The sequence below is a fragment of the Canis lupus genome, chromosome 6, assembly GCF_003254725.2.
Source record: "Canis lupus dingo isolate Sandy chromosome 6, ASM325472v2, whole genome shotgun sequence".
Classification (NCBI taxonomy): domain Eukaryota; kingdom Metazoa; phylum Chordata; class Mammalia; order Carnivora; family Canidae; genus Canis; species Canis lupus.
Window position 1 is genome coordinate 34,163,791 of NC_064248.1, and position 22,823 is coordinate 34,186,613.

The window sequence follows — 22,823 nt, forward strand, 5'->3', positions numbered from 1 at the left end:
AGCTGAAACCGTGGCTGCTTCTTACACAGAAGACCGTGGCAAGGCTGTACAGGGACTGTATGTGTGTGCATGCAAGGTGTGCTGTCACAGGGATTGAGAGATCTGAAAAGCAGCTGTACTTGCAAAAAAACATAGCATTTTGTGTTTTAGCAGAGGGGGGCGAGAGTTTAGGAGGTTCTAGGCTTGATCGTTCATCCTCCCTCTCTGTGGCACCGTTTACCTTCACCATGGGACCTGATTTTGGGGTGCTGCCTCCCCAGCAGTCATGCACTGGCACCAGAACCAGACGAGCAACTCGTCTCCCACCAGCTAAGTTTGTTTCCAGGTAGTTGTCAAGCAGGAGAAGGGAGACTCTTACCTGTCACTGTAGGCAGCGGCAGTGGCAGGGGTTGGCTGGGCGTAGCGGTATGCAGCATAACCACCCTGAAACGCAAGGAGAAATCTGACTTAGGAATGCAGAGGAGCCCAACTCAGGGGCGCCCGAACTGTGAGACCACACCAGAACAGCAGTAACCCACATCTACCAGTCTAACGTGGAGGTTAATGAAAGCTTAGTACCAAAGCAGAAGTACAAAACACACTGGAGAGACAGGGGCTTGGATACCAACCCCAGCTGGATGTTAAAGGTTAGCAGGTGTAAGCATTTCCCAAAAGAAGAACCCAGGTACCCTTATAAAGAGATGTACCTAAATGGTTAATGGTGATCGTGTTGGGTGGGAAGGATTACGGGGGAATTCTCTAAACACTCTTTATACTTTGCTGAACTTTCCAGATTTTCAAAAATAATTTTGCTTTACCTTTACTTCTTAGCTACTAACTTACACTTTATTCAAACAATCCTTGATCACTTCCTTAAAAATCAAATATAGGTTGAGCTAAGGCCCTCCTGTCTTGCATTTATATTTACTAAAAAAAAAATAACACTTTGATTGAAAGTTTATTAGTAATCTCTTGCATATGTAGCTGTTCAACCACTGAAGCAATTAAAGAAGACTGCATTTAGCTTCCTAAATGTGGCATAATTATTTAAAAAACACGGAATGGTGAACACTTGTTAAAAATTCTGTCTTTTCTGCTAAAGATATCACACTGGTTCAGATAGGGAATTTGTTTGGTGTGGAAAATATGATAAAGCTTTCTAATTTGTAAATAAAATCATTAAGAGAGGAAAAAAACCTGAAAAAAATAATTAACATTTAGTTGCATGTACCAGTTATTGCAATTGTTCAATTAAGCAGAGGACAAGCAAATGGTCATATTTGAAAGGAATTGTGTTCAGTGGAGCATTGATTATCAAACTGTGAAAATAACTGAGCTTCTTGCTCAGCAGACCACAGTGATACATCAACCACTGTCGAATGATCTCAGCACAATTAACAAACAGGATCCAGTCTCTACTGATAACGCGGGGACCACTCGGGTTCTAATTAGAATTCACAGTCCCATAATCCTCTGAAGGAATGGTTTTCACCCTTACCACAAAGGGGGAACTTGGAACAGACTGATGTGTTAGAGGACTGCCCCCACCCCCAACACCAGAGTCACTCATATGTCAGAAGGGATCTAGCAACAAAATCAGGAGTGAGGGGGTACGTTACGCTTAGCTTCGTGTGTAGGGGACAACCAAGTGGTAAGACAAGGAGACAAATGCTACAGAGAGCATCTTTCAACATGTAGACAAGGTGGTCTCAATAATCTGTTTCTACCCTCTTCTAGCAATAGCTAACTTCCAAAACAAATCTGCCACCACTCACATAGCAATTCAAAAATCTAGTATGTCCTTAAAGAAATGTGTTCTTTGGATCAGCCCTGGAGAAGGCACCATCCAAGACGTCCTGACAGATAATCACCAATCATTTGGAGCCAGTATTAAAAAAAAAAAAATTCTCCCTTGAAAAATAATGTGGAAGTTTAAAAAAAATGAGGTCTTAGCCAGACACCACCTGGTGTTCCAAACACCATGTTCTCTAATTAAGAATGGGGAAACTCATTAAATGTGCTAAGGAGTTGTAAAACCAAAGCGGTTGTCACACCAGCACCAAGCTCAAGATACAGAATGATGGGCTGGGGGGAAATTAGGTCATCAGATTTCTGGAGTCATTCTTTTTATCTGCTTGTCCATCTCCTCGGCTTTCATGATGTGTCTGGAAAGACACAGGTGTGCAGGTGTGTATATTAAACAGTGAAAAAAAATGTGTGTTTATTCTCTCCCAGAATAAAGAGCAAAAGCCATTGCAAAGGTATTTGCATCAAGTGCCATGTAAATCAATCATGATTTGGTGACTGTGGATTTGGTTCTAGCAAAGATTTCTAGCAACGGCCCCCCTCCCCTTACAAGCCCTCTATGTTTGAACTCTGTATGTGTCCCCAGCTTTCGCGATAGTTTCCACCAGTGAAACTGGGTAGCGAGTTTGATAAGTGGAAAGAACAGCTGTGGTGCAAAGAACAGATACCTAAAATGAACCTCGCTGACTGCCAGTCGATATTTATTGTATGATCCTAAAATGGATGTGTGTGCAACTGGGATCCTCGTGCACAACAGACGTGCTTGTCTGTGACACTTTGGGAAGGACCCATCCTCTCCATTATTTTCGTATGACTTGGCCATTTAGACAAAATGAGGGTGTGTTTCTACACGAGACAGGCATGAATGGCCAATGCCCTGACACTCGTCTTGGATATTTAGGAATCTGTTTCCGAGCATTCCCTACTTAAGACTCAAGGTCATAGTGTGAAGTCTGTGGAGCCATTGGAGAGATTCTGACCTTGAACAGTGGTCTCCTTCCTGTCCAGTAGGCCTGTTGGTGGGGATGGCAATGTTCTCATCTGTGCTGTGCAATACAGTAGTCACCGGTCCTAAGTGGCTATTGAACACTTGAAATATGGCTGGTAAAACAAACTGAATTTTTAATTTGGTTAATTTGAATTTACATGTCAAGGGCCACATGGGGCTGGTGGCTTCCGTATTTAACAGTCCAGGTCTATATGATCCCTCAGATAAGTTATAAGTGGAAAAGGAAAAGGTTCAGGTGGCTTGATACCAGCACACCTATATACTGCATTGTCTCCTTTTGCTATCTTTCTTCTGTATGAAATCCATATTAGGGGAATAACAGAGTTGTGTATTAACTCTGTGTATGTGTGCATACACTGTAAAATGATCAAAAAATACAAATTGCTTTAATTTGCCTTTCTAACAGGTGACTCTAATCAATTTTATTGCTCCATATTTTGCAGCTCGCTGAGCATAGCCAGAGCTTCTGCAAGGTTCTGTGCTAATGTCTGAAAAAGGAGCGCTCACCTCCATTTGCTGGCACCAAACCATGTTCATGCTGAAGCCAGTCTTCCTGACCTTAGGACAAAAATGTGCCCTTGACAATGAGATTTCTCCCACCACCAAACTGAACGGCAAGCACAGCATGGTTCTGTACTCCCTCCTCATAAAACATACTCATTTTTTCACATACTGGGCAGCAAGCTATAAATGAGACCTTATATAAAATATACATTTTAAATGGCCGTTATGGATTTCCCCCTCTGCCCCCATCACCAGAAGCCGCCACAAAGATCTCAACTCATTGTGTGAAACATTTCCTTTGCTAGTGAGACCTCTGGAGGTTGGGGCAGAGGTTATTGATTAAGGACCCCTAATGGCGCTCCAACAAAGCGTTTTCAACATTGCATTTCTTGGGGGTGCTAATAGTGGTAGGAAAGGAAACCTTTCCATGACCAAATAGGTTTGGGAAATGCCAAAGTAAATGAAATGGACTGGGTTCCTCCATCTGTGGAACTTCCTAAAACAATATTGACAAGTGCTATAGATGCTCAGGGCATCTCAGAGTCATTTGACCAAAAAAAAAAAAAAAAAAAAAAAAATCCGGTTTTACTTTAGAGCACACTTTTGGAAAAAGACATTCTAATATCCAAAAGACTTAGGAAGAGAGGCAAAATGTTTGTGTGCTGGTGGGGATGTGACAATGGGAAGGGCTCAGTGTGTGTTTCTCTTCAGCTTAACTGTATAAAGTAGCAATGGGCTTAATTCTAGGCAGAAGCCTTTCCATTTTCTGAGAAGACCCAAGGATCTCACTTTGTGCAATCTGCAAGGTGGATTGGAATATATACATAAATATATATATATAACTAAAACAATCTTTATAAGAATATTTGCAAAATGAAACACTTGAGTAATCGCTCCCTAATTCATCGGCATACATTCGGCTTTCTTTGAAGTGTGGCAATGAAAATCAGTTTTCCTGAAACGTAAAAATAAAAGTTGATCTTGGGAATTTGAATTATTTTGTTCTCTCCTATATCCAAGTACCCCCTTTTCACACTAGATTTCTCATTAAAACTTAATTCTCGTGGTTAAAAAAGAATGTACTTTCTTAATTGACTTAATACAGAACAAAAATGGGAATTGCATGTTACAGGGAAATCCATGTAATAAAACTCCCACTGATCATCCTTAGTTTTACATTCTTCCTTCATTTTGTTTGACAGTTTTCATGTTGGCTACAGACCATATTGGGAGACTCGGCCAGCTACACTCCAATGGACGTGTTGCTCTTTTTTCTTCCTACAAATTAGTTCATTTGGGGGTTGCTTCAGTAGTGAGTAAAAGGGTTGAGAGCTATAGCAATAGGTGTGAAATAAATTTATAAGAAGCTACAATGAAACCAGGGTAAGTCATGTTGGCTGGGCTGACCCTCAATGCTGGATGAATACGTTTTTTGTTTGACCATTCCAGTTGACTCCAGGAACCTACCACAATTACCCAGACAGTTGACACGATGAAACCTTACAAGTTTTTGCGCTGAATTTATATTAATTGAGTCTAGATACATTTTAAGCCAGCAAATTTACAGCCAAGTCAGACCTCCATTTTGTACACTCAAGATCTAGTCAACAGGGGAAATCTGAGGGTGTGTATCTCTATCCCAGAAGCATTCACATCGAAACTGGAAAATTCAGTTAAGTCTTTCGTCTTCCATGTTAGAGAACATATCCCCTCCCCAGAATTGTCTTGTTAGTAGGATTTCACAGCAAACCCACAATCATAGTGATGAGTTTTTCCACCAGTCGGGATTTCATACCTGCAGCAATTTATTGCCATACACAGGCTCTTGATACACTACTCTATAAGGAAACAGAAATGTAATGTTTTCAATGCAAAAATGAAATAAATAAAAGAAAATGCATAAGTCAGACAGAAATTCCAGAGCAATTCATGTACAAGTTTGCTTCCCTTACTTCACAAAGACCTGAGACTGACCCATCAAACCAAAAACAACAGCAGGTTTTAGCTGCAGATCTCTGTAACCCAGAGTATCAGGAAGGTGAGGGTGGTGGTGGTGGGGGGGGGGTGGAGAGTCAAACCTTACTGATCGTATTTGTGTTATAACTTGTACTTATTTTCAAAGAAGAAAAAAGGATACTTTCATGGCTTCTTATCATCTTAAGCATAATGTAACAGCTCAAGTTAACTCCTTCAAGTTTCTCTCTTTATCCCATGATTAGAATTCTCTGGAATACCTGAGGATTTAGCTTTGGTGCCTAATTACTGAGGCAGTTGACAGTACACAGCAACTCTAGCTGTATCAATACCTTGGTTTTTAAAATTTAGCATCAAAGAACAACAGAGCGCGCAATGAATCTCGTGACTTAGTGAATCATGTTGAAGCTGCCAAAGTTCCTTTTAATACATGTGACTGGGAAACCTATGTGCACGTGCCACGTGTCTAGAGAAGCTGCTGGGAATATATCGTGGGCACGTCATGACTTCGTTCAAGTCCAACACCAACATGATCTCAAGTAGAACCCCTCGGACAGACTGGGATGCAATTTTTGGATGTGAGCATTTTTTTGGGGTGGGCGAGCCTAATCTTTCACATGAGTGGTTCCAGTTTAGAGTGAATTTTTCTAGGTCCAGGGCAGACATTAAGGTGATGGAAAGCCGCGAGATCTAGGGACCTGCCTTATAAAGGTGTGTGTTTATGGATCTATATCATCTATATCTATAGATCATCTATGTCTATATCATCTACATCCTCTATATCTTAATCTTTACTTGGCCTTAGATTTAGTAAATGTAAGCCTGTGGACCTATGCCTGTCCACATCCTAGGTTCTTCTCTCTCTCTCTCCTATTGCTTATTTGAAAGTTTCAAGTAGAGATACTGTTTCCTGTGACCTGCCCACCTCATTACCTTATTTCTCTTCTTCCTCCTTTCCTTTCACTGCATTTCTCAGAGTGTGGTTCAGTGAGGGCGACAGCATTACTCGGTGTGACTGGAGCCAGATCACATGGGCTCAGGCCCCAGGGTCAATGAATGTTTCTGGACAAAGCATTTCTTTCTTTCTTTCTTTTTTAAATTTTATTATTTTATTTATTTATTTATTTATTATTAATTAATTAATTAATTTTTGGACAAAGCATTTCATCTCTTCTCTGAAGAAAAAAGTTTCCTCCACTGAAAACAGAAGTGGAGGTAATGGGTGGAGGAAATTCCTGCCCACCCAGGGCTGAGAGGGGGAAGTGAGGCAGTAAAGGTTGAGCATCTTGTGCCACATAGGAAACACTGAACCCCTTGGTGGGCTGACTACTGCCCACTTGCCTACTGCCACTTGCAGCTGGCTCCCACGGAAAGCGTGGTCCCGGGAATAAGGACTTGGTGTTTTATTTGGAGAAGTGTGTGCTTCAGTTACACATTTACATTAGTGAAATGAGGACACCTCTTTGTTTTAAGATCCATGGATGCCAAAAGGACATGAATTCAGAAATAATTGTGTTTTAGCCAAGATGTCAACCAGGAACTTGCTATAACACAGAATTCAAGAATAATGTAAACATGCATTGGAATCTCATGGAGACATACCAGCCAGGCAGCCTCACGGCTGCTTGGACTGCTGGAAAGCTTGGGCTTTCTCATGAAAAGGGAACATTTTTATCGTATATCAGTGTTTCTCTCTTTCTCGGTCTCCTCTCTCCCCACCTGTCTCCTCTTCTCTTCTGCCCATCGCTCCACTATCTTGCTCCACTTTCCACTGAGTTAGTACCTCCTTTTGAAACAGCTCGATTGTCATGTCTTTATTTCCATGTTCAATGGTTATGTTTTGATCAAACGCCATACCCTTGGATAGCTCCCTGAGCTGGGGGAAGACAAACGTCTGGCTAAATGCAGCTAAGCCACACTTACTTTTAGCTCTGTGGCCAATTCTGGTCTCGTGAGATCCATAGCTTCATTCCTAAATAGAACGGATTGCTCTGTAGGCCCAGGGCACTTAGTCCTTCCACTTCAACTTTCAAAAAGGTTGTCCATCCCATGGATCATTACTGCTATTATTTATTTATTCACCTTGACTCACTTTTTCATGGAAAATAAATCATTTAAATGTGTATCACTAAGCAACCATGGCTAACTTATAGATTTGATAGGCTAGTTATATAAGCTGAATTTCGTTCTTTTGAAATAGAGAGAGAGAGAGAGAGAGAGCGAGTGTGTGTGTGTGTGTGTGTGTGTGTGTGTGTGTAGCATGTCCTCGGGTGGAAAGGACCCTCTTTTATACTGTCCTTCCTGACTTGGAAACTCACTACATCCTCTCAGATGAGTGGCCATCCTCACTGGGCCTGAGCAGAACCCCTGTGGCCAGGGTCCGAGCTCCTCCTATAGGACTGGGCCCCTGAATAGGATGCTTTTTCTGTGCCCACAGCTCAAATGAACTTCCCTGGTTTTTGCCTTAGCTCCTAGCTCACAGCATCCCACAACCAATCGAAGCCCTCTTGCAATTTCAGGGCATCTCTGACCACCTCTCCCTCTCTCCACAATCCTCGCTTCTTTGAAACATTTAAGAAGGAGCTCATTCTACACCAGAGGCAGAGGGCTGGCCAGGTGCAGGGGTCCTGCAGGTCTTTCAAATCCCACGTGCTCCACTGGGACCGAGAAATGCTCAAGGGCTCCAACAAGAGGTGGGTGGGATGGAAAGACCTTGCAGGACAGAGACAAGGGGTGAGAAAACAGGTGCAAAGAGGAGGCCATGGTCTGGTGCGTGTGCTCTGGCAGCTTCCAAGGGTGGACGGCGACGGAGTGGGAAGCGCTAGAGGCCAGCCTGCTGGTGCCATCCTTAGACGTAACCAAAGCAGAAGCTCACTAGGGCACCCAGCAAACTTAAAACAAAAACGGGATGTTTAAGCCCATTAGAGGTGACCTGTGTGTCTAACACATGTCCCAGGACCTCTCAGGATTGCCCTAACGCTATTTACTGTGCATGATTTTTAACAAGCTTGAAGGAGCAAGCCAAACACTTCCTTTAAATAAAAGAGACCTTTGCATGCTTTCCTTTAAACCTTCATTTCTTTAAGAAATGGCGCACTGGGGACAGTTCCAGTCACACCAGTACCGCAAGGGAGGCAGGGGTGGCAGCTTGAAAGATCCCACTCAAGCATGGAACATACTTCGAGCCAAGACCAATCCTGCTCCATAAACTTGCAAGTGCAGGAAATATTTGAATTCTTTCTTTCCCCGAAATCAACGCGAGGCCACCTATGAGCCCATTTCGCTGCCGTCACAGGAGGTCTAGTCGCTGTGCCCCCCAGACACTGTGCCCTCCCCCCCGGGGCAGGAATATTCCAAAACTGCCAGTTTACACAGAGCAAAACACTCAGGAAGCTCTGCAAGGTCTGAGATCCTTTCTTGGAAAGAGGATCCAAACAACGGCCACGAAGCAGGGCACTGAGTTCGCATCTCAGTAGCTCCCTCTGTCCCCCGACTGCCCATTTGAAACCTCCCCCTGAAAAATATTAATATAATATGAACAGCGGGAAAAATGATATAGACATTTTTTGGGCTCGAAGAGTGGCTTGCAAAGCATGGGAGAAACAGTTTTCTAAACCCTGACTCCGGGGAGCACAGCATTGGTGAAACAAGAACCGCTGTGTCCTGCCATAACCTCCGACACCTTCGGGGGCTGCACCACCATACCCCGCAGGCTCTGTGCCCAGATGTGGTGGGTTCATGGGGCACGAAAGCCGCTAAAGGAGCTTACAGCCCGAAGGGGCTTTTTTGGGTAGCTCTCCTCACTGAATGGACTCTCTCTTCCCACCTGGTGCATTTGCTCCCTTCTGAGTGTCTCTGTGCCCCCCATTTGCTCTGTTCTCACGGATTTTCATCTGAGGTCTCCAGCACCACTGGCACAGTCACATCTGCCCACCTCTCCTAGTTGTGCATTCTTTCCCCATGTCTGGGATCCTCCAGACTCTGCCTTCGGGCAGCTCCTCCTTCCTGCTACTCAAGTATCTAGAAGGCAGGAGAAGACACCCACTGGAAATATCCATAGGACAGCACAAATTAATAATTCAATAAATGGCTGTCAGTTTACAAAGGAGGAAACTGAGGCACAAGGAGGAGGCCATTCAAGAAACAATAGTTAATATATTTTTGTTTTTAGCTAGGCTTATGAATGTGCCCTCCCCCACCACTGGTAGGTGTTGATAGAGATTTTTTTTTTTTTTGTATTTTGGGGTTTTTTTTGGTCTATTGTCTTTTTTCCCCTCATTTTTCATCCCTTCTCTTCTCCCCATATTCCAAATAAAAAAGAAAAAAAGCCCTAAGCTTAGATATGCTCTATCCAGAGGCTACACTGGCAGTTGGGTGTAGACTGATGTTGGGTTTCTTGGGTTTCTAAGGATGTTGATGGATCTCCAGCCTGCCTAGCCTCACACTGCCTCTCTGTCTAAAATGGTATGCATTGAAAAAAAAAAAAAAGTTGGAGCCATGCATTAAGCTACACAAAAAAATAAGAAATTGGTTGCTCAGTGGGTGTAGGTTGTTTGTTCATTTTATTATGAAAAAAACCCCACTAATCCATAGATTATAATAAATGTATTTGATGCAATGATAGTAGAACTCAACTACATGCATCATTGATGGAGATTAATACTATGTTTCAAAATTGTAGTTATTTGAAATTCAAAAGGAAGAAAATTAAATAAATAGTGTCTTTCTCATTTTCTAGTAAATGATATCAATTTGGTCAGAAATACGGTTTTATTTTTCTTTGTTATCTAGTCTATAAGACAACAAATACGATTCCAGTGAACTTATTTGAGGTCACTTGTAATACAAAAAAAAAGCATAGGATTTAAAAAAATGGCCCTGGACCTTGCCCATCTATTTTAAATTGTGTGTATTCCAGCTTATTCTCCTAACATTGTAGTTAATATCACAATAGGAGAGAGTAAGTGCCTCTAGATCTATTTAGGTAAGTTTAATTATGGTCCCCATAATGAGAACCATCCTACTCTTTTCTGAAAGTGAAAAGCCTAATAAAGTGGTACCATTTAATAAATGATTCTAAATTTAACAAACAATTCTAAGTCAGGTAATGGTTGGGGGTGGGGAGATGGAAGGAACAAGGAGGACTAAAGGGTTGTGTGGCCAAGTGGGCAGTTATTTTGTTAGAAATGTTTCCTGCTAAAATCACCCAGAGGGAGTGGGAAGGGTTCTTTCTAGAGCTATCACCATGAACAAATGTCTTTTTCGGAAAACATCAAGAAAAGCAGCCATGAAAATATCTTTTAACCCTCTGCAGCTGGTAACTACAGCTGTTATCCTAAATATTATGCTGAAACCACACTGAAAACTTTAGAGGCTTTTTTTTTTTATAGGGCTAGAGAGTGTTAAATTTGACATGAGACAAATGCCATCATTTTAAGGGTGCGTTTGCATGTCTTCTGAGGTTAACTTCTGGAGTTAATGCCACCCAACACCAGCCACGATGGCTGTCGGGACTCTTGCCCACAGACCAGGAAGAGGAAACTTGTAGCAAACTTGTAAACAGAATGACTCCGGGAGGAAACAGGGGTGGCATGCACGTTAATGAATACTTACATAAATGTCTGCACCATAAAATCCATCCTGGTAAACAACACTGCAAGGGTGCACACACAAAGAAAAACATCCATATTAGTGCATTTCCCCATGCAGACACACCAACCCCTGCAATGGCGAAGTTAGTCTGGTCACAAGATCCAAAACACAGGAACCAAGGATAGTTTTCACATTGGTTAAGGAGGTTGGAGACAACAGCTGTCCGTCAGCCCGAGAAAATTAGGCAGGGGCCCGAGGTTGGTCCAGGATGTGGTGGCGTGCTGGGCACCAGGCCCCACTCCCTGGCTTTCAGGAAGGGGAGCAGAAATGCAAAGAGGAGGTGGGTTTAAGTGGCCTGGACAGACAGAAGGGTCAGTGTTTGTGTTCAACCCAACCACAGATCTCCCCACCTGGGGGGAAATAATCATCTGCTTAAAATACAGGATTGATAAAGGGTAGGGGACAGATTGTCGCATTTTCAGGACGCGGTGTAGCTGAATGACTTGAGGAGAGCCAGACAACCCAAACGATTCCAGAACTGTTCCCCTACGGTCTTTCAACGCTGTGGTATTAAATTTGATAATTCCAGGTGCCACTCCTTCGTGGTAAGTGTAGGAAAATATCTTTGATTACACGTGTGTGATCATGTGTGTGTGCAAGATCACACATGTGTTTGTATACGTGGGTGCTCTGTGTGCATGCAGGCGAGCGGATTGTGGGTGTGGTACCATGTGCATGTCAGCACACGTGTGTGTGTGCACGTGTATGCCTGCCCAGGTGTATAACTGCATACGTGTGCAGACTGGCATATACAGTGTGTAGTGGTCTGTGTTTGCACATCTATGCATGTATTTGTGCTCGTGTGTACACATGTATGTACATACAGGTGCCTGCATGTAAATTTTCATAAAGTATATCCAGGCCAAGCAAGCCCCACATTATGACTGAGGTTCCATTGACACCATCCATATATAGTCATTCCAGAGAGAAAGGACTTCACAGGAAGCAGAAAATCCTGGGCTTTTCCAGAAGTTTCTTGGTATACCTTGAGTGAAGCAGCCAGGAAGAGAAGCTTATAGCCATGTAATCACGGGAAACTAACTCACAATACCTAAGCGTTACAATGGGTTTCATGAGGATCACATGTAGCCTGTACAGGTCACAGGCTTCTCGAAGGATCACAGGACGTATGGACTATAAAAGCGTGCGTTTCCAAGTGCAGGTTTTCCGCAGGATGGTGGTTGTCATTGATAACCTTCCCTGAGAACTCCCCACGGAGTTCATAGATGATTTAGGACTCTGGCAAAGGACCAGTGAGCCACCCCAGTGAATGGAGCGGGGTTCTAACAGAAACAGGACTCTGGTTACCAAAGGGAGCCAGCAGGCTTCGGGAGGAGAGCAGACCCACATGTAAGCCAAGCGTATGGGACCTGAGGATGGTACTGGAAACACACGCACACGCACGCACACACACGGCTGTGACACTGGTTTGCTGGAGAACCCTGTGGAGTGCTTCTCAGAGCTTTTGAGACATGACTGGCTAGACCCCAAGTACCATTATCCTTAAAAATGTGACAGGATTTCACATGCCAAGGAGGTTGGGAGGAATCACTTTCAGCTGTTTTCATTTTGATCCAAGAGGGCTAAGGTTCACAAGGGGGCTCGTCAAGCGGCATAAAACCCCTAATCCAAGACACTGAGGTGCACAGCACCCTGAGCTGTGCTCCCAGCATTTGCAACATTAAAAGATAGTGTCTGTTGGGGGTCAGAAGGCAGGGCCAGCCTCTGCCAACAGGATTTGGAACAGATCGGAGGAAACGGGGGGAGAGTGACAAATATTTAGCCTGGGTCCCGAACCACAGAGCTTAGTCCTACAGCCGTGACAAAACAGCCTCTGCTTTGGCCCCACTCTTCCATGCTGCTGTGCCTGGGCTGGGAACGCCTACTCTCCCAATATCCTCCTCCAGAAGCAGGTCATCATTCAAGAGCCAAGTGAGGCGGGAACCGCATGGCCATCCGGTCACAGCCTCACCAACCAGCAGCTGTGAGCTGGGGGCTCATCACTTAAGCTATCTGAGCATCACGTACTCATCTGCAAAATGGGGAGAGGGACTAGGAAGTGGCCACCTCGAAGAGGATGCAGTGAGGTGCTGGGTGCAAAGCCATGAGCAATGTGCTGGACATCGTGGTTACAGAAAGTGATCTGGGTGTGAACCAAATATTAGTATTTTAACTACACATTAATATATATTTAAACATGTGAAGTCATGCCTCCATCCACATATTTGTTAGACGGGGATCCCATCTGTGACTGCTCTTCTGTGAATACTGAGGAGCCAAGCCTGGCCTAGACTTTGGGGGTGTTCCCATGCACGCCCATGTGGACCAGGAGGGCTGAGCTGAGGCTCTGGCTGGAAAAGTGGCCTCTTCTTTCACCAGCTGCGGTTCTTAGAAGTCATGGCCAGCTGCACGCCTCCATATCAAGTCTATTTGTACCAACAGCTCCCAGGAGTGAGGAAAGGACAGGCCCTGATGTTTGTTTGCCTTTGTTCAGCAGGGTAAACCCTGTACCATGCTTGGCCGTGGCAAATTACTTTGGGACTTGGACATCCCGCATTGGAGACAGAGAACCAAAGAGAAGATGTGATCCAGCATCCTCATTTTGAGAAGCTCAAAGCAACTGAATGCTGAGTACTATTTCTCTGCTACCAAAATGCTTACAGTCCTCCAACAACTACACTAGGGCACAGACGGGCAAGAACGTCCATCACTAAACCTGCCATCAGGGAGCTTTGCAGGGAGGGGGCTGTGCGGTCTCAAAGCCATGTGCATAAATGCACATAAGTGTAAAACTGTGGTGTGGATAGGAGTTGAGGAGGAACAGGTGCTCCGAGAGGGCAACCGGGGGTGGGGGGTAGGAGGTGCTAGCAGAAGAGGTGAAGCTACCTGTCCAAGCACCTCGGAAATCTCAAAGCCTTAGCCAGGTAGAGAGGGGGGAAAAGCATTCCAGGCAAAGGGAACAGACTATGCAAGCCCCAGTGTCTAGAAGGTCCGAGGCTCCTTCAGGGGCCTGCAGGGTTCAGAGGCCCAGCGGACGGCAGGAGAGGGGGTGCTTGGCTGAGAAAGGAAACTAAGAATTCCCACTATTATAAACCACAGGATGCAGGGAGTGCCCATTCTCACTGAGTGCTGTACCCGCACATTTCGGAGGGAATGATGGAGAGGGTGTAATATATTTTCATGAATTCTCTAAAACCAAGAGACCCATAGGGCTGTCCTTGTTCATGGTATGAAATGAAGCCAGTTGATGGGCTGCCACTTTCACCAAAATGCTGTTTCTCCTCCTAAGCTATTGGTGATGGAGAAGGCACAGACAATACTGGTCCTCACATTCATAGAATGAGTCCTACGTGTTCAGTCCCTGGTCTAAGCATCCTGCGCTCATTATCCCATCTCGCCTTCTTATTGCCCCTGTGGGTTGGAGAATAGTGTCATCACCCTTCAGATAGAAAGAACCTACAGGGAGCCTTGGCTTCACCATCTGCATTGAACTGCTGCAGCAGACAGTGGTCAAATTTCAGCGTGCATGCAGGGTCACCTGAGGGCTCGTTATAACACAGATGGCTGGGCCCCATGCCCAGCCCAGAGCTTCTGACTTCATAAGTCTGGATGGGAAGGGGGGGCTGGTCTAAGAATTCCAATTTCTAACAAGGACCAGGTGACGCTGATGCTGGTGGCTCAGGGACGAATAGGCTCTTCGTTCTATGGGACACCACCCTGCACATGTTATCTTTGTGTACATTTGTGACAGCACCAACCTAGGAGACTGACCAGTCTCCCAGGTCCTATTCTAAACAGGAGCTGGTTATAGGAAAGCTCTCATAAACTCTCACACTGGTTTCCAGGAATGTGTCCAAACACCTTTTAAAGCCCCACGAAACAGGTGCACTTAAAATATCAGATTTGTAGGGAAAGGAGGGCAGGAGTCGATGGCTACTATGGATCTATAGATAAATTAAGCATGGTCGCGTCCAAGCGAAGGGAGTTGCCGTCATGCATGGAACAGGTGCAGTCCAATTTTAATGCAAAGGCGGACTGTCTAGCCATGCAAAGGTAATTGTATTGCTTGCCAATCACTTTGGGCCTGCAAATGCTTTTGCAAGAACATAATGCAAATGCACATCTCATTTTCTTAGGAAGGAAGGTAATAACAGTCGTTAAATATTTGGTTGAATGCAAGCAGGGAATGATTGCACTATAGCAAATTAGTTTACTTAAAAAAAGAAAAGAAAAGAAAAGAAAGTATAGGATGCCCAAACTATACAATCTGTTTGTGTAATATATCACCACCACAAATACATTCCTGAAGGAGAGGTTATTTAAAACTGCTCTTCCTTACTGTCCCTTCCAAGTGGAAAATAAATTAAAATTTTAATGTGTTTAAATCTAGCTGTTTTTCAATAGATAAGGGTTCATAAACTCCCTGGCATTTGTATATTACTGCGTCTGTTGTATATGGATATATGTACGTGTACACCAACATTTTCCTTGGGAAGACATTTTTAATTAGATTATTAAAGGCCATCTGTCACATACCACTCCCCTCTCCCCCTAAAATTTAAAAACCACTGACTTACGGTGTTTGTCTATAGATGCATTCAATTTAGAAGCTTTTTTTTTTTTTTATGTAACAGAAGTTACACTTTAACACTGGCTGGAGATTTGAACAAGAATTCACACACAAAACAAAGATATAAACAACAAGCTAGAGAGAATTCTGGAAAATATTCTGATAATGGGTGATAACTTTAGTTCCTGGTGTTCCTATCAAATGAGAAAGGTCCTAAACAACAGACAATACGGTCTGGGGATTAAGATATTTAGATATTAATACCAGAAAGCATAGTTGATTGATGGACAGAAAGGCGCATGCACATCGTCCTAGAGGCTGGTGTACGAGGCCTTTCTAGGACCTAGCCTGAAAGCATTCCTAAGGATCTATGGGTACTTAATAGTTAAGGAACTAATTAATTAAGAGCAAGGATTTGGTGAGGCCAGTCTCACAGGGTTACTTTTGGGGTTCAGTTGCTGTCTTTTAGTATCTGATGTTGTACTGAGTCTGGTGGGTACATCTTAAAGGCATCTACCTGCCCTCTCCAACCATGGGTCATCAGTCTGCAAGCTCCATTGGATGGTAATTGTCCAAAAGGCAATTTCTCCCAAATGTGAGTCATAGAAAGACAGACTGGACATTGAGCCTTCTCTAGCAAAACTGGGTCCAAGATCAAATGCAAGGATTGATCCATTCGGCTGTCTAGGAAACGATTCACTAGCTAATATTTTATTTATGATCTATATATTCCATAAATGATTGAAGTGCCTTCATCCAAATCCAGCTCTGTGGCTTGTGGGGAATGGAAGTCTGTGACCTGCATGCAGGTGCCTCCAAGGAAAGGGGGTCAGACACTAGGTTTCTAACTCATTGCCCATCCTCACTCAGTTAATATTGACAATCAACAGTGAGTTGGCTGGCTCAGTCTAGGTTTCCCATTCATTCCCACGATCCCTCTATGGAAAATGACCAAGTATTAATGTCTCAGGAGGTTTCTTTTTAGCGATGTGAGAAAGAAGAGAATAGGGCCTCTCTAGAACCTGTGTTCTTCACTTGCTGGGAAGAACTTCAGAAAATACCAGAAAGTGGAGGAGAAAACCAAATCAATAAAGGGAACTAGAAGAATAGGGAAGGCATGGTTGGTGAATCCTCCTGCATGACTATCTTGATCTTGGGTACCTCCAAGGGTCACCCGAGTCTCCATGGAAGTAGCCATGGAGGTTCTGTGGGAAAACAATATGGAAACCATACATGGAAATAGGGTAAATGATACATTTTTGGTTGGAATTTCAGTAACAGAGTATATATTGCATACTTCCATGAAGATCAGAGATTTAGGTTGCCAGTGAGCTGTATCTTCAACTGGTGACAAATGGAAAACCATAATAAATGCAGCTTGCTAGGTGATACCTTAGTAAAGATGGAGATCACTGGGTGTGAGGGAGAATGGTGGAATGGGATTTCAATGTGGAACTTTAGGAAGTGCCCGGACTTAAGTGCATCCTACATTTCTCCTTTTTCTGGAAGCCGCCCCTAAAAACCCAAGCTGAGCTAAAGGGCCTCCCTTGGTGCTCACAGGACACCCTTATCGCTAATCATAGTTATTGAAATTATTAGCCTACATGGTGCACCCTACCCCTAATGGGAAGAATCTCCTCTGAAGGTGCAGGACACAGTGCATGGAATTGGGATGCTAGGCTAAACTGTACTGGAGTAAAGACATGAGTTGAATCTAGAAATCTCTGCCACCAAAGGAACAGCTTTGGAGAGGAACAGCTACAGGATATCCACCACTATCACCTGGACCACCTGAATCCTGATAATGTCGCTTCTTGGGAACAGAAGTAGGTTTCCAATACCTTTGCTGTTTGCTTCCACTCAAGCCCAGGGCTCTCACCACTCCAGCCCATATCTGCCCTGTCCTGTCCTCTGCTATTCTTTCCAACATGAGCTGCCTCCCTGCACTCTCCTGCAGCCTAAACCAACAAGTAGAAGCAAAGGGAAACCTTCATTTAAGATGCTGGGTTCACACTTTTCTCATTTGGTGCTAGTGTACTCCAGGGAGTTTGTAACACAGCAACACAGCCTAGCTGAATTTCCTGTTTTCAACCAGCACTTGGCTCTTATAGAACTTATAGACATGGACACATGTACCCCTAGGGTGCACCCTAGCCCTTCTGCTCCATCACCACCCTCTTCCTGTGTTGAGAATTTCATCTTACTACTAAGGGGGGTTTCAGGATTCCACTGAGAATATTACTAGCAAAGAGGCACGGTGTACCATTATAACTGAAATGATTAGGAATATTGCTGGAATACTTAAATTAATTAACATCTGAAGCAGTCGCCAACACGTTGCTTCACCATTTGGAGATGCCCGTGTCTCTTCCTGGTGAATGTGGCGTTAATTAGTTATGCGTGGTTATTCCCGGCAAAGAGTGAGCTCATTGTAAGTGAGCGAATTTCAATTTTATGGCAGGTGTGTTATTTTGAGATTTTTATAAATCGTTCATGGGAGGATAAGCCATATAATTTTACTTTATTTATTTCCCGTTCAGTATACTAGTGAGATACTGAGGGTACATATACCAAAAAGCTACAATTACTGTCTACTAAGATAAGATAATAATTTTCCGACAAGCTAATGTGGTATAAACATGCAATTTTGTATTTATGGCTTATGAATCTTGCTTTAGTAATTACGTGAGCCTACAGGGTAACTTGGTGGGTTTCTTTCCTTCATAACAACTGACTGTGTGACCTTGGGAATAACACGTCTTTACTTCTGCATTTCTGGGTCCATGATGAGACGGGCTCAACACCGTGAGGTTGGAAATAACGATTAACACAGTGGATGCTTCCTTATATCACGTGGCCAGATACATAAGGCTTAGGGGGTGCAGATGCATGTTTTTGGAGGGTGGGGAGAATTCGGGGCAATTTCATCCTTGGTCTGTTATCATCCACCATCTTTCCATGAGAAAGAAATTTTTACTGTTGTTTTGTCCGCTATGAAACTCAGAAGTGACCTGCATCTAATGACAACACAAGAAACCATGGGCGCGGACCGATCTCTCTGTCTTTGTTTTCTCTTCCTGATGATTCCATCTAGTTTCATTTATTTATATTCTTAACTTTGTCTCATTGCATTTGTGTTTGAAACACTTCAAATGCTCTCCTCTGCAATGGGTGAGATATGAATAAATAATGAAAAAAGAGTGGTTCCCTTTGTCATCAGTATAATAGAGAGATGATCTAGGCTAATTCAAGTTTTCTAAAAGATTTATAAGCAACAGAGCTATTAAAAAATGCATTAACCCTTTTCATACAGCCTGGAATACAGCCATGTTCTTTCTACAGACCAGAAAAGCCAGTCATTGGCCAGGAAAGCCTTGTGCCAAACTGTCCTGGACATTAGCAGAGTTTTTCTGAGTAGCACTATTGACATTTGGGGTCTGATAACTCTTTTCATTGGGGGGGCATCCTGTGCACTGGGGATGTTGAGCAGTGTCCCTGGCCTTCACCCACTAGATGCCATTGCACCTTCCTGCTCTTGCTGCAACAACCCAAAACATCTCCAGACAGTCCAAACATCCCCTGAGTACCACAGGAGACATCTCTTTCTCCCTGACTCCAGGGCTGCTGGAATGTTCCAGGAGGACCCCTTAACAGGAAGAAAGAAAGGACAGCATTTGGAGTTGCAGCCCACCACACCAGGACCACCGTTCCTCAGCATTCCTCGCCATCCCTTGATCCTCACTTGGCAATTCCAGAGTCCACGCACACAGATACCAAACCACCAACAGGAGACACATCAACCTGCGTTTCCTTGCAGGGGGCAAAGGAAGGCAAATGCCCATTTTGGAAAACCCAACTGAAATGAGCCTTACTTCTAATTTCTCTGGACTTGCCAATGTTTGCATTTGCTTCCGTGCCTAATTTTCTCTTCTCAGGCAAGGGTTCATAAGCCTTGCCGGGCAAGGTGTCTTTGGGGAGGGGAACCAGACACCCCCACCCCGCCACAGTGAACTTGATGTTTGGGGACTCAATGTCCCTCCACAGACGGATTCAAGGGGCAAATGTGATCCAACCTCCTTAATAACCAGATGTTTGCAATCATCAGAAATACATCTTTGGCTGTAGCCATTTCTCTGTTCTCCAGCATTCAGTCTCAGAGAGAATTTACATAACAACATGTGACATGTAGAATGCTTAAAGGCACCAACCATGACAGGACAAATTACACTCATTTTTCAATACTCTTTGCAAGGTGCTCCACTGCAGGCGCGCCGGGCTGCATGCTGGGGCGGTTCTGGTGGGGCAGTCAAGACCAGCATGCGCTCGCAAACAGGAGGGGGGCCGGTGCGGGAGGCCCAGCCCGGGGACGGGAAGGCCACCCCACTTACCCGCCGTAGGCCGGGATCGGGGGTGGGGGCGCCGCGGCCCGGAAGGTGTTGTACACGGTGCGGCCGCGGCCTCGCAGGTGGGCCCCTCGGTAGGCGGCCGCGGCGGTGGCAGCTGGATACGGGAAGCCGGGCACTGCGGGTGGGGGGAGAGAGACACAAAGGCTTTCAGGAGCACACCTGTCGCTGGGGGCGGCCCGCCCCCCAGGACCCTTCCCCTGCAGGCCGCGGTGGACACCTGCCCCGGGCCGGAGACAGGCAGGAGGCCGGGGGCCCCGACAGATAGAGGCGCACATCAAGGCGGCGGTCCCTGTGCCCCAGACATATGGCAAATGACAGACACGCACAAAGAACCCTTAGTCACAGGACAAGCTGTGAGCACTGCACGAAGCCAAAACTCTACGAGGGTAGATGGCGAGAAGTACAGGCGGGGTGTCGTCCGCATCTACCTCTATCCACACATCTGCATGTTGTGCACAATGGATATTTCTAGGCGTCTGGGCACATGATGTACATGTAGGATGCCCACACGCGTGTGCACGTGTACGGGACCATGCATGGCCATGGTGTGTATGGACCATACATACATGGTGTGTATGCGTGCAGGCTTGTGTGGGACTGTACGCATGCACGGTCATACGTGCACGTATATGCCTGTGTATACACATGCACACGTTTTGGGGTGTTCCTAGTTCTCTCTGGGGCTGAACTGGGTGTTGTCTGTTGATTGCTTTCCCCATCCTGTTTTTATTTATTTCCCACATTCTCCTTTAAGTACATATATGGCTTGTACTTATTTTTTAATGGCAACACAGTGTTTCCACAGGCACATGCATGCATGGCAAGTGTGGAAAGAAACAAATGGTTACCGATGGTGTCCCGTCAGCCCCCAAACCATTTAACAGCTTTTAAGATGCAGACGAGAACCGTGATTACAGACAGTCTGGGAACTCAACTCCTAGGAAGAGGGTGTGGGGCTGAGTTTTCCTCCTTGGAGTAGAATTCTCGGAGTAGGATGGCTCGCTGAGGAGTCGAGAGGGAAAGGAAGCCTGATGCCAGAGACCCCTGATAATTCATTCTCTTGCCTCTGCCTGGGATGGACCTCCTTCTGGGGGTCTGCAGGTCCTGACACCCTGGGGCCCAGGAAGCCTTCGGGAAACCACTTCTGCCCTTTTTACTTGCCTGACTCTCGCCATGCCAGCTCCGGGCCTGCCATCCCACCAAACCGCAGGCCGGGCGCCCAAACCACATCCCCGGGAGGACACGCTTTTCTGGGAAATCACACTGGGGGATCCGCTGTGGCAGGAGATCTGTTTTAAAGGCCCAGAACAGCCAGCCTCTTGCAGGTATCAGTTTTGGGAAGAGGCTCAGTCCATGTGTTACCTTCTCCCTATCATCTGGCAGGTGCCTCCAGGCGTCCCCCAGCCCATCCGTCTTTGCTTCTGCCTCCCCAAGTCAGCAGAAGCTCCCTGATTTCATTAACAGTAGGTTCTAAATATTGGACACCCAGATGAATGTAAGGGGGGCTTCAATACGTACACAAGAGAGTGGAGTTGGAGGCTGTGGGCAGGCCAAGTGATGGACAGACTCTGGCCAACCACCCTTCCTTGACCCTGACCCAACAGGAGCTTTCCAGAGGGAGGGAGACATGGGAAAAAGGAAGCAGGGTGGCAAGGGTTTCCTCCCCTGCACAGCACCCCCACTCCCCTGGGAGCTCACGCAGTGTTTGAAAGGACAGGCAGGGCTGGGAGGGACAGTTTCTTCAGGCGTGACATGAGCACAGAGGCTCAGAACATCCTACCCCAAGGGGAGGTAATCTCCGCTCTCCAGGAGCTCCATTTGGGGGAGCACCTCACCCCTCGTAGGATGTTGTGTTTCAGGTTGTGATGAAGTTGCCTCCAGCTTACATCCAAATTGCTAAGGATGTGTGTGTGTGGGGAGGCCTCTCTCCTTCCTACCACCACATTCAGGAGCAGGATCTCCATTCCATCTGTCCATTAGCCATGGGGCCCTCGGACACACCAAATCCTAGCTGCTTGGGGGGTGGCAAGGGATGGGGAGGCAAGGGGGGTGGCAAGGGATGGGGAGGCAAGGGGGGTGGGGGTCTCCCACCAAAGCCATCCCCAATTCCATATACCTCCTAGACCCACATAGACTGCAATGGAACCCCTGGACCCAAAGTGTAGACCGACTGGCTATCATCAGGAATGATCCCTGTGTCCTCATGGTTTCCACATCTTTCTCTCACGACGGAGGAGGGTAAAATGCTGGGATTGTAGAACCGAGTCAGAATGATTTTTATCTTCCCATTGATGTCTGAAAAGACCATACAGGTTATTTTTAAACCTTTTTTTTTTTTTTTTTTTTAATATTGTTGTTAAAGTCCAATCACACAGCTGTACTTAACCCTCAGCTTGCCGGCCCCTACGCACCCCCACTGCCCCTGGGCTTGTGTTTCAACACATGTGCTTGACATTGCAGGGAGGTGTCAACCTTCATGGGGAAAGCCCCTAAGTCCTAACACCATAAAGGCCCAGAAGTAACGAGATAGGCGATGTTTGCTTCAGGACTGGCGAGGAAATGAGGGAGCGTAGCTTTGACTCCCAACTCTATCTCGCCACAGTTCAAATATTGAGTTTTCATAGGAACGCCCTGGATTTTGAAATAAAGAAAATGAAAAATTCACAATCTGGCAGAACAGCTGGCTGCCTGTGTGAGGAGACACGGTAATTATGCTGACCCATTCATTATCGCCGGCTCCAGAGCAGAGTGAGTGAGACCAGATCCCTCTCAGCGACAAGCAGGTTTTACAATAATTCTTGGAGGATTTAGATGTTGAGATACAACATGAAACAGAAGCTCGGCAGCAGAGTGGAGACAACACAAGCTGCTGGAAGTGTAGAGCTGGGACTGCGGTCGTGCCCCTTGGCTGCAGGGGCGGTGG

General features: G+C 45.3%; 1 protein-coding gene across 20 annotated transcripts in view; it reads right to left on the reverse strand.

Moving 5' to 3' along the window:
• The window catches only part of RBFOX1 (RNA binding fox-1 homolog 1), a 2,033,116-nt gene that overhangs the window by 37,368 nt on the left and 1,972,925 nt on the right, over positions 1-22,823 (reverse strand). For 16 of the 20 annotated variants that reach the window (XM_049111427.1, XM_025416572.3, XM_025416566.3 and 13 more), the window contains 3 exons: positions 19,883-20,015; positions 5,094-5,136; positions 359-423 (listed from right to left, as the gene is read on the reverse strand). In XM_049111427.1, the coding sequence (XP_048967384.1) occupies positions 359-423; positions 5,094-5,136; positions 19,883-20,015 (241 nt within the window). Of the gene's footprint in view, positions 1-358; positions 424-5,093; positions 5,137-10,885; positions 10,926-19,882; positions 20,016-22,823 lie in introns of all 20 variants that reach the window. The other 4 variants (XM_025416573.3, XM_025416567.3, XM_025416565.3 and 1 more) reach the window with 1 other exon arrangement.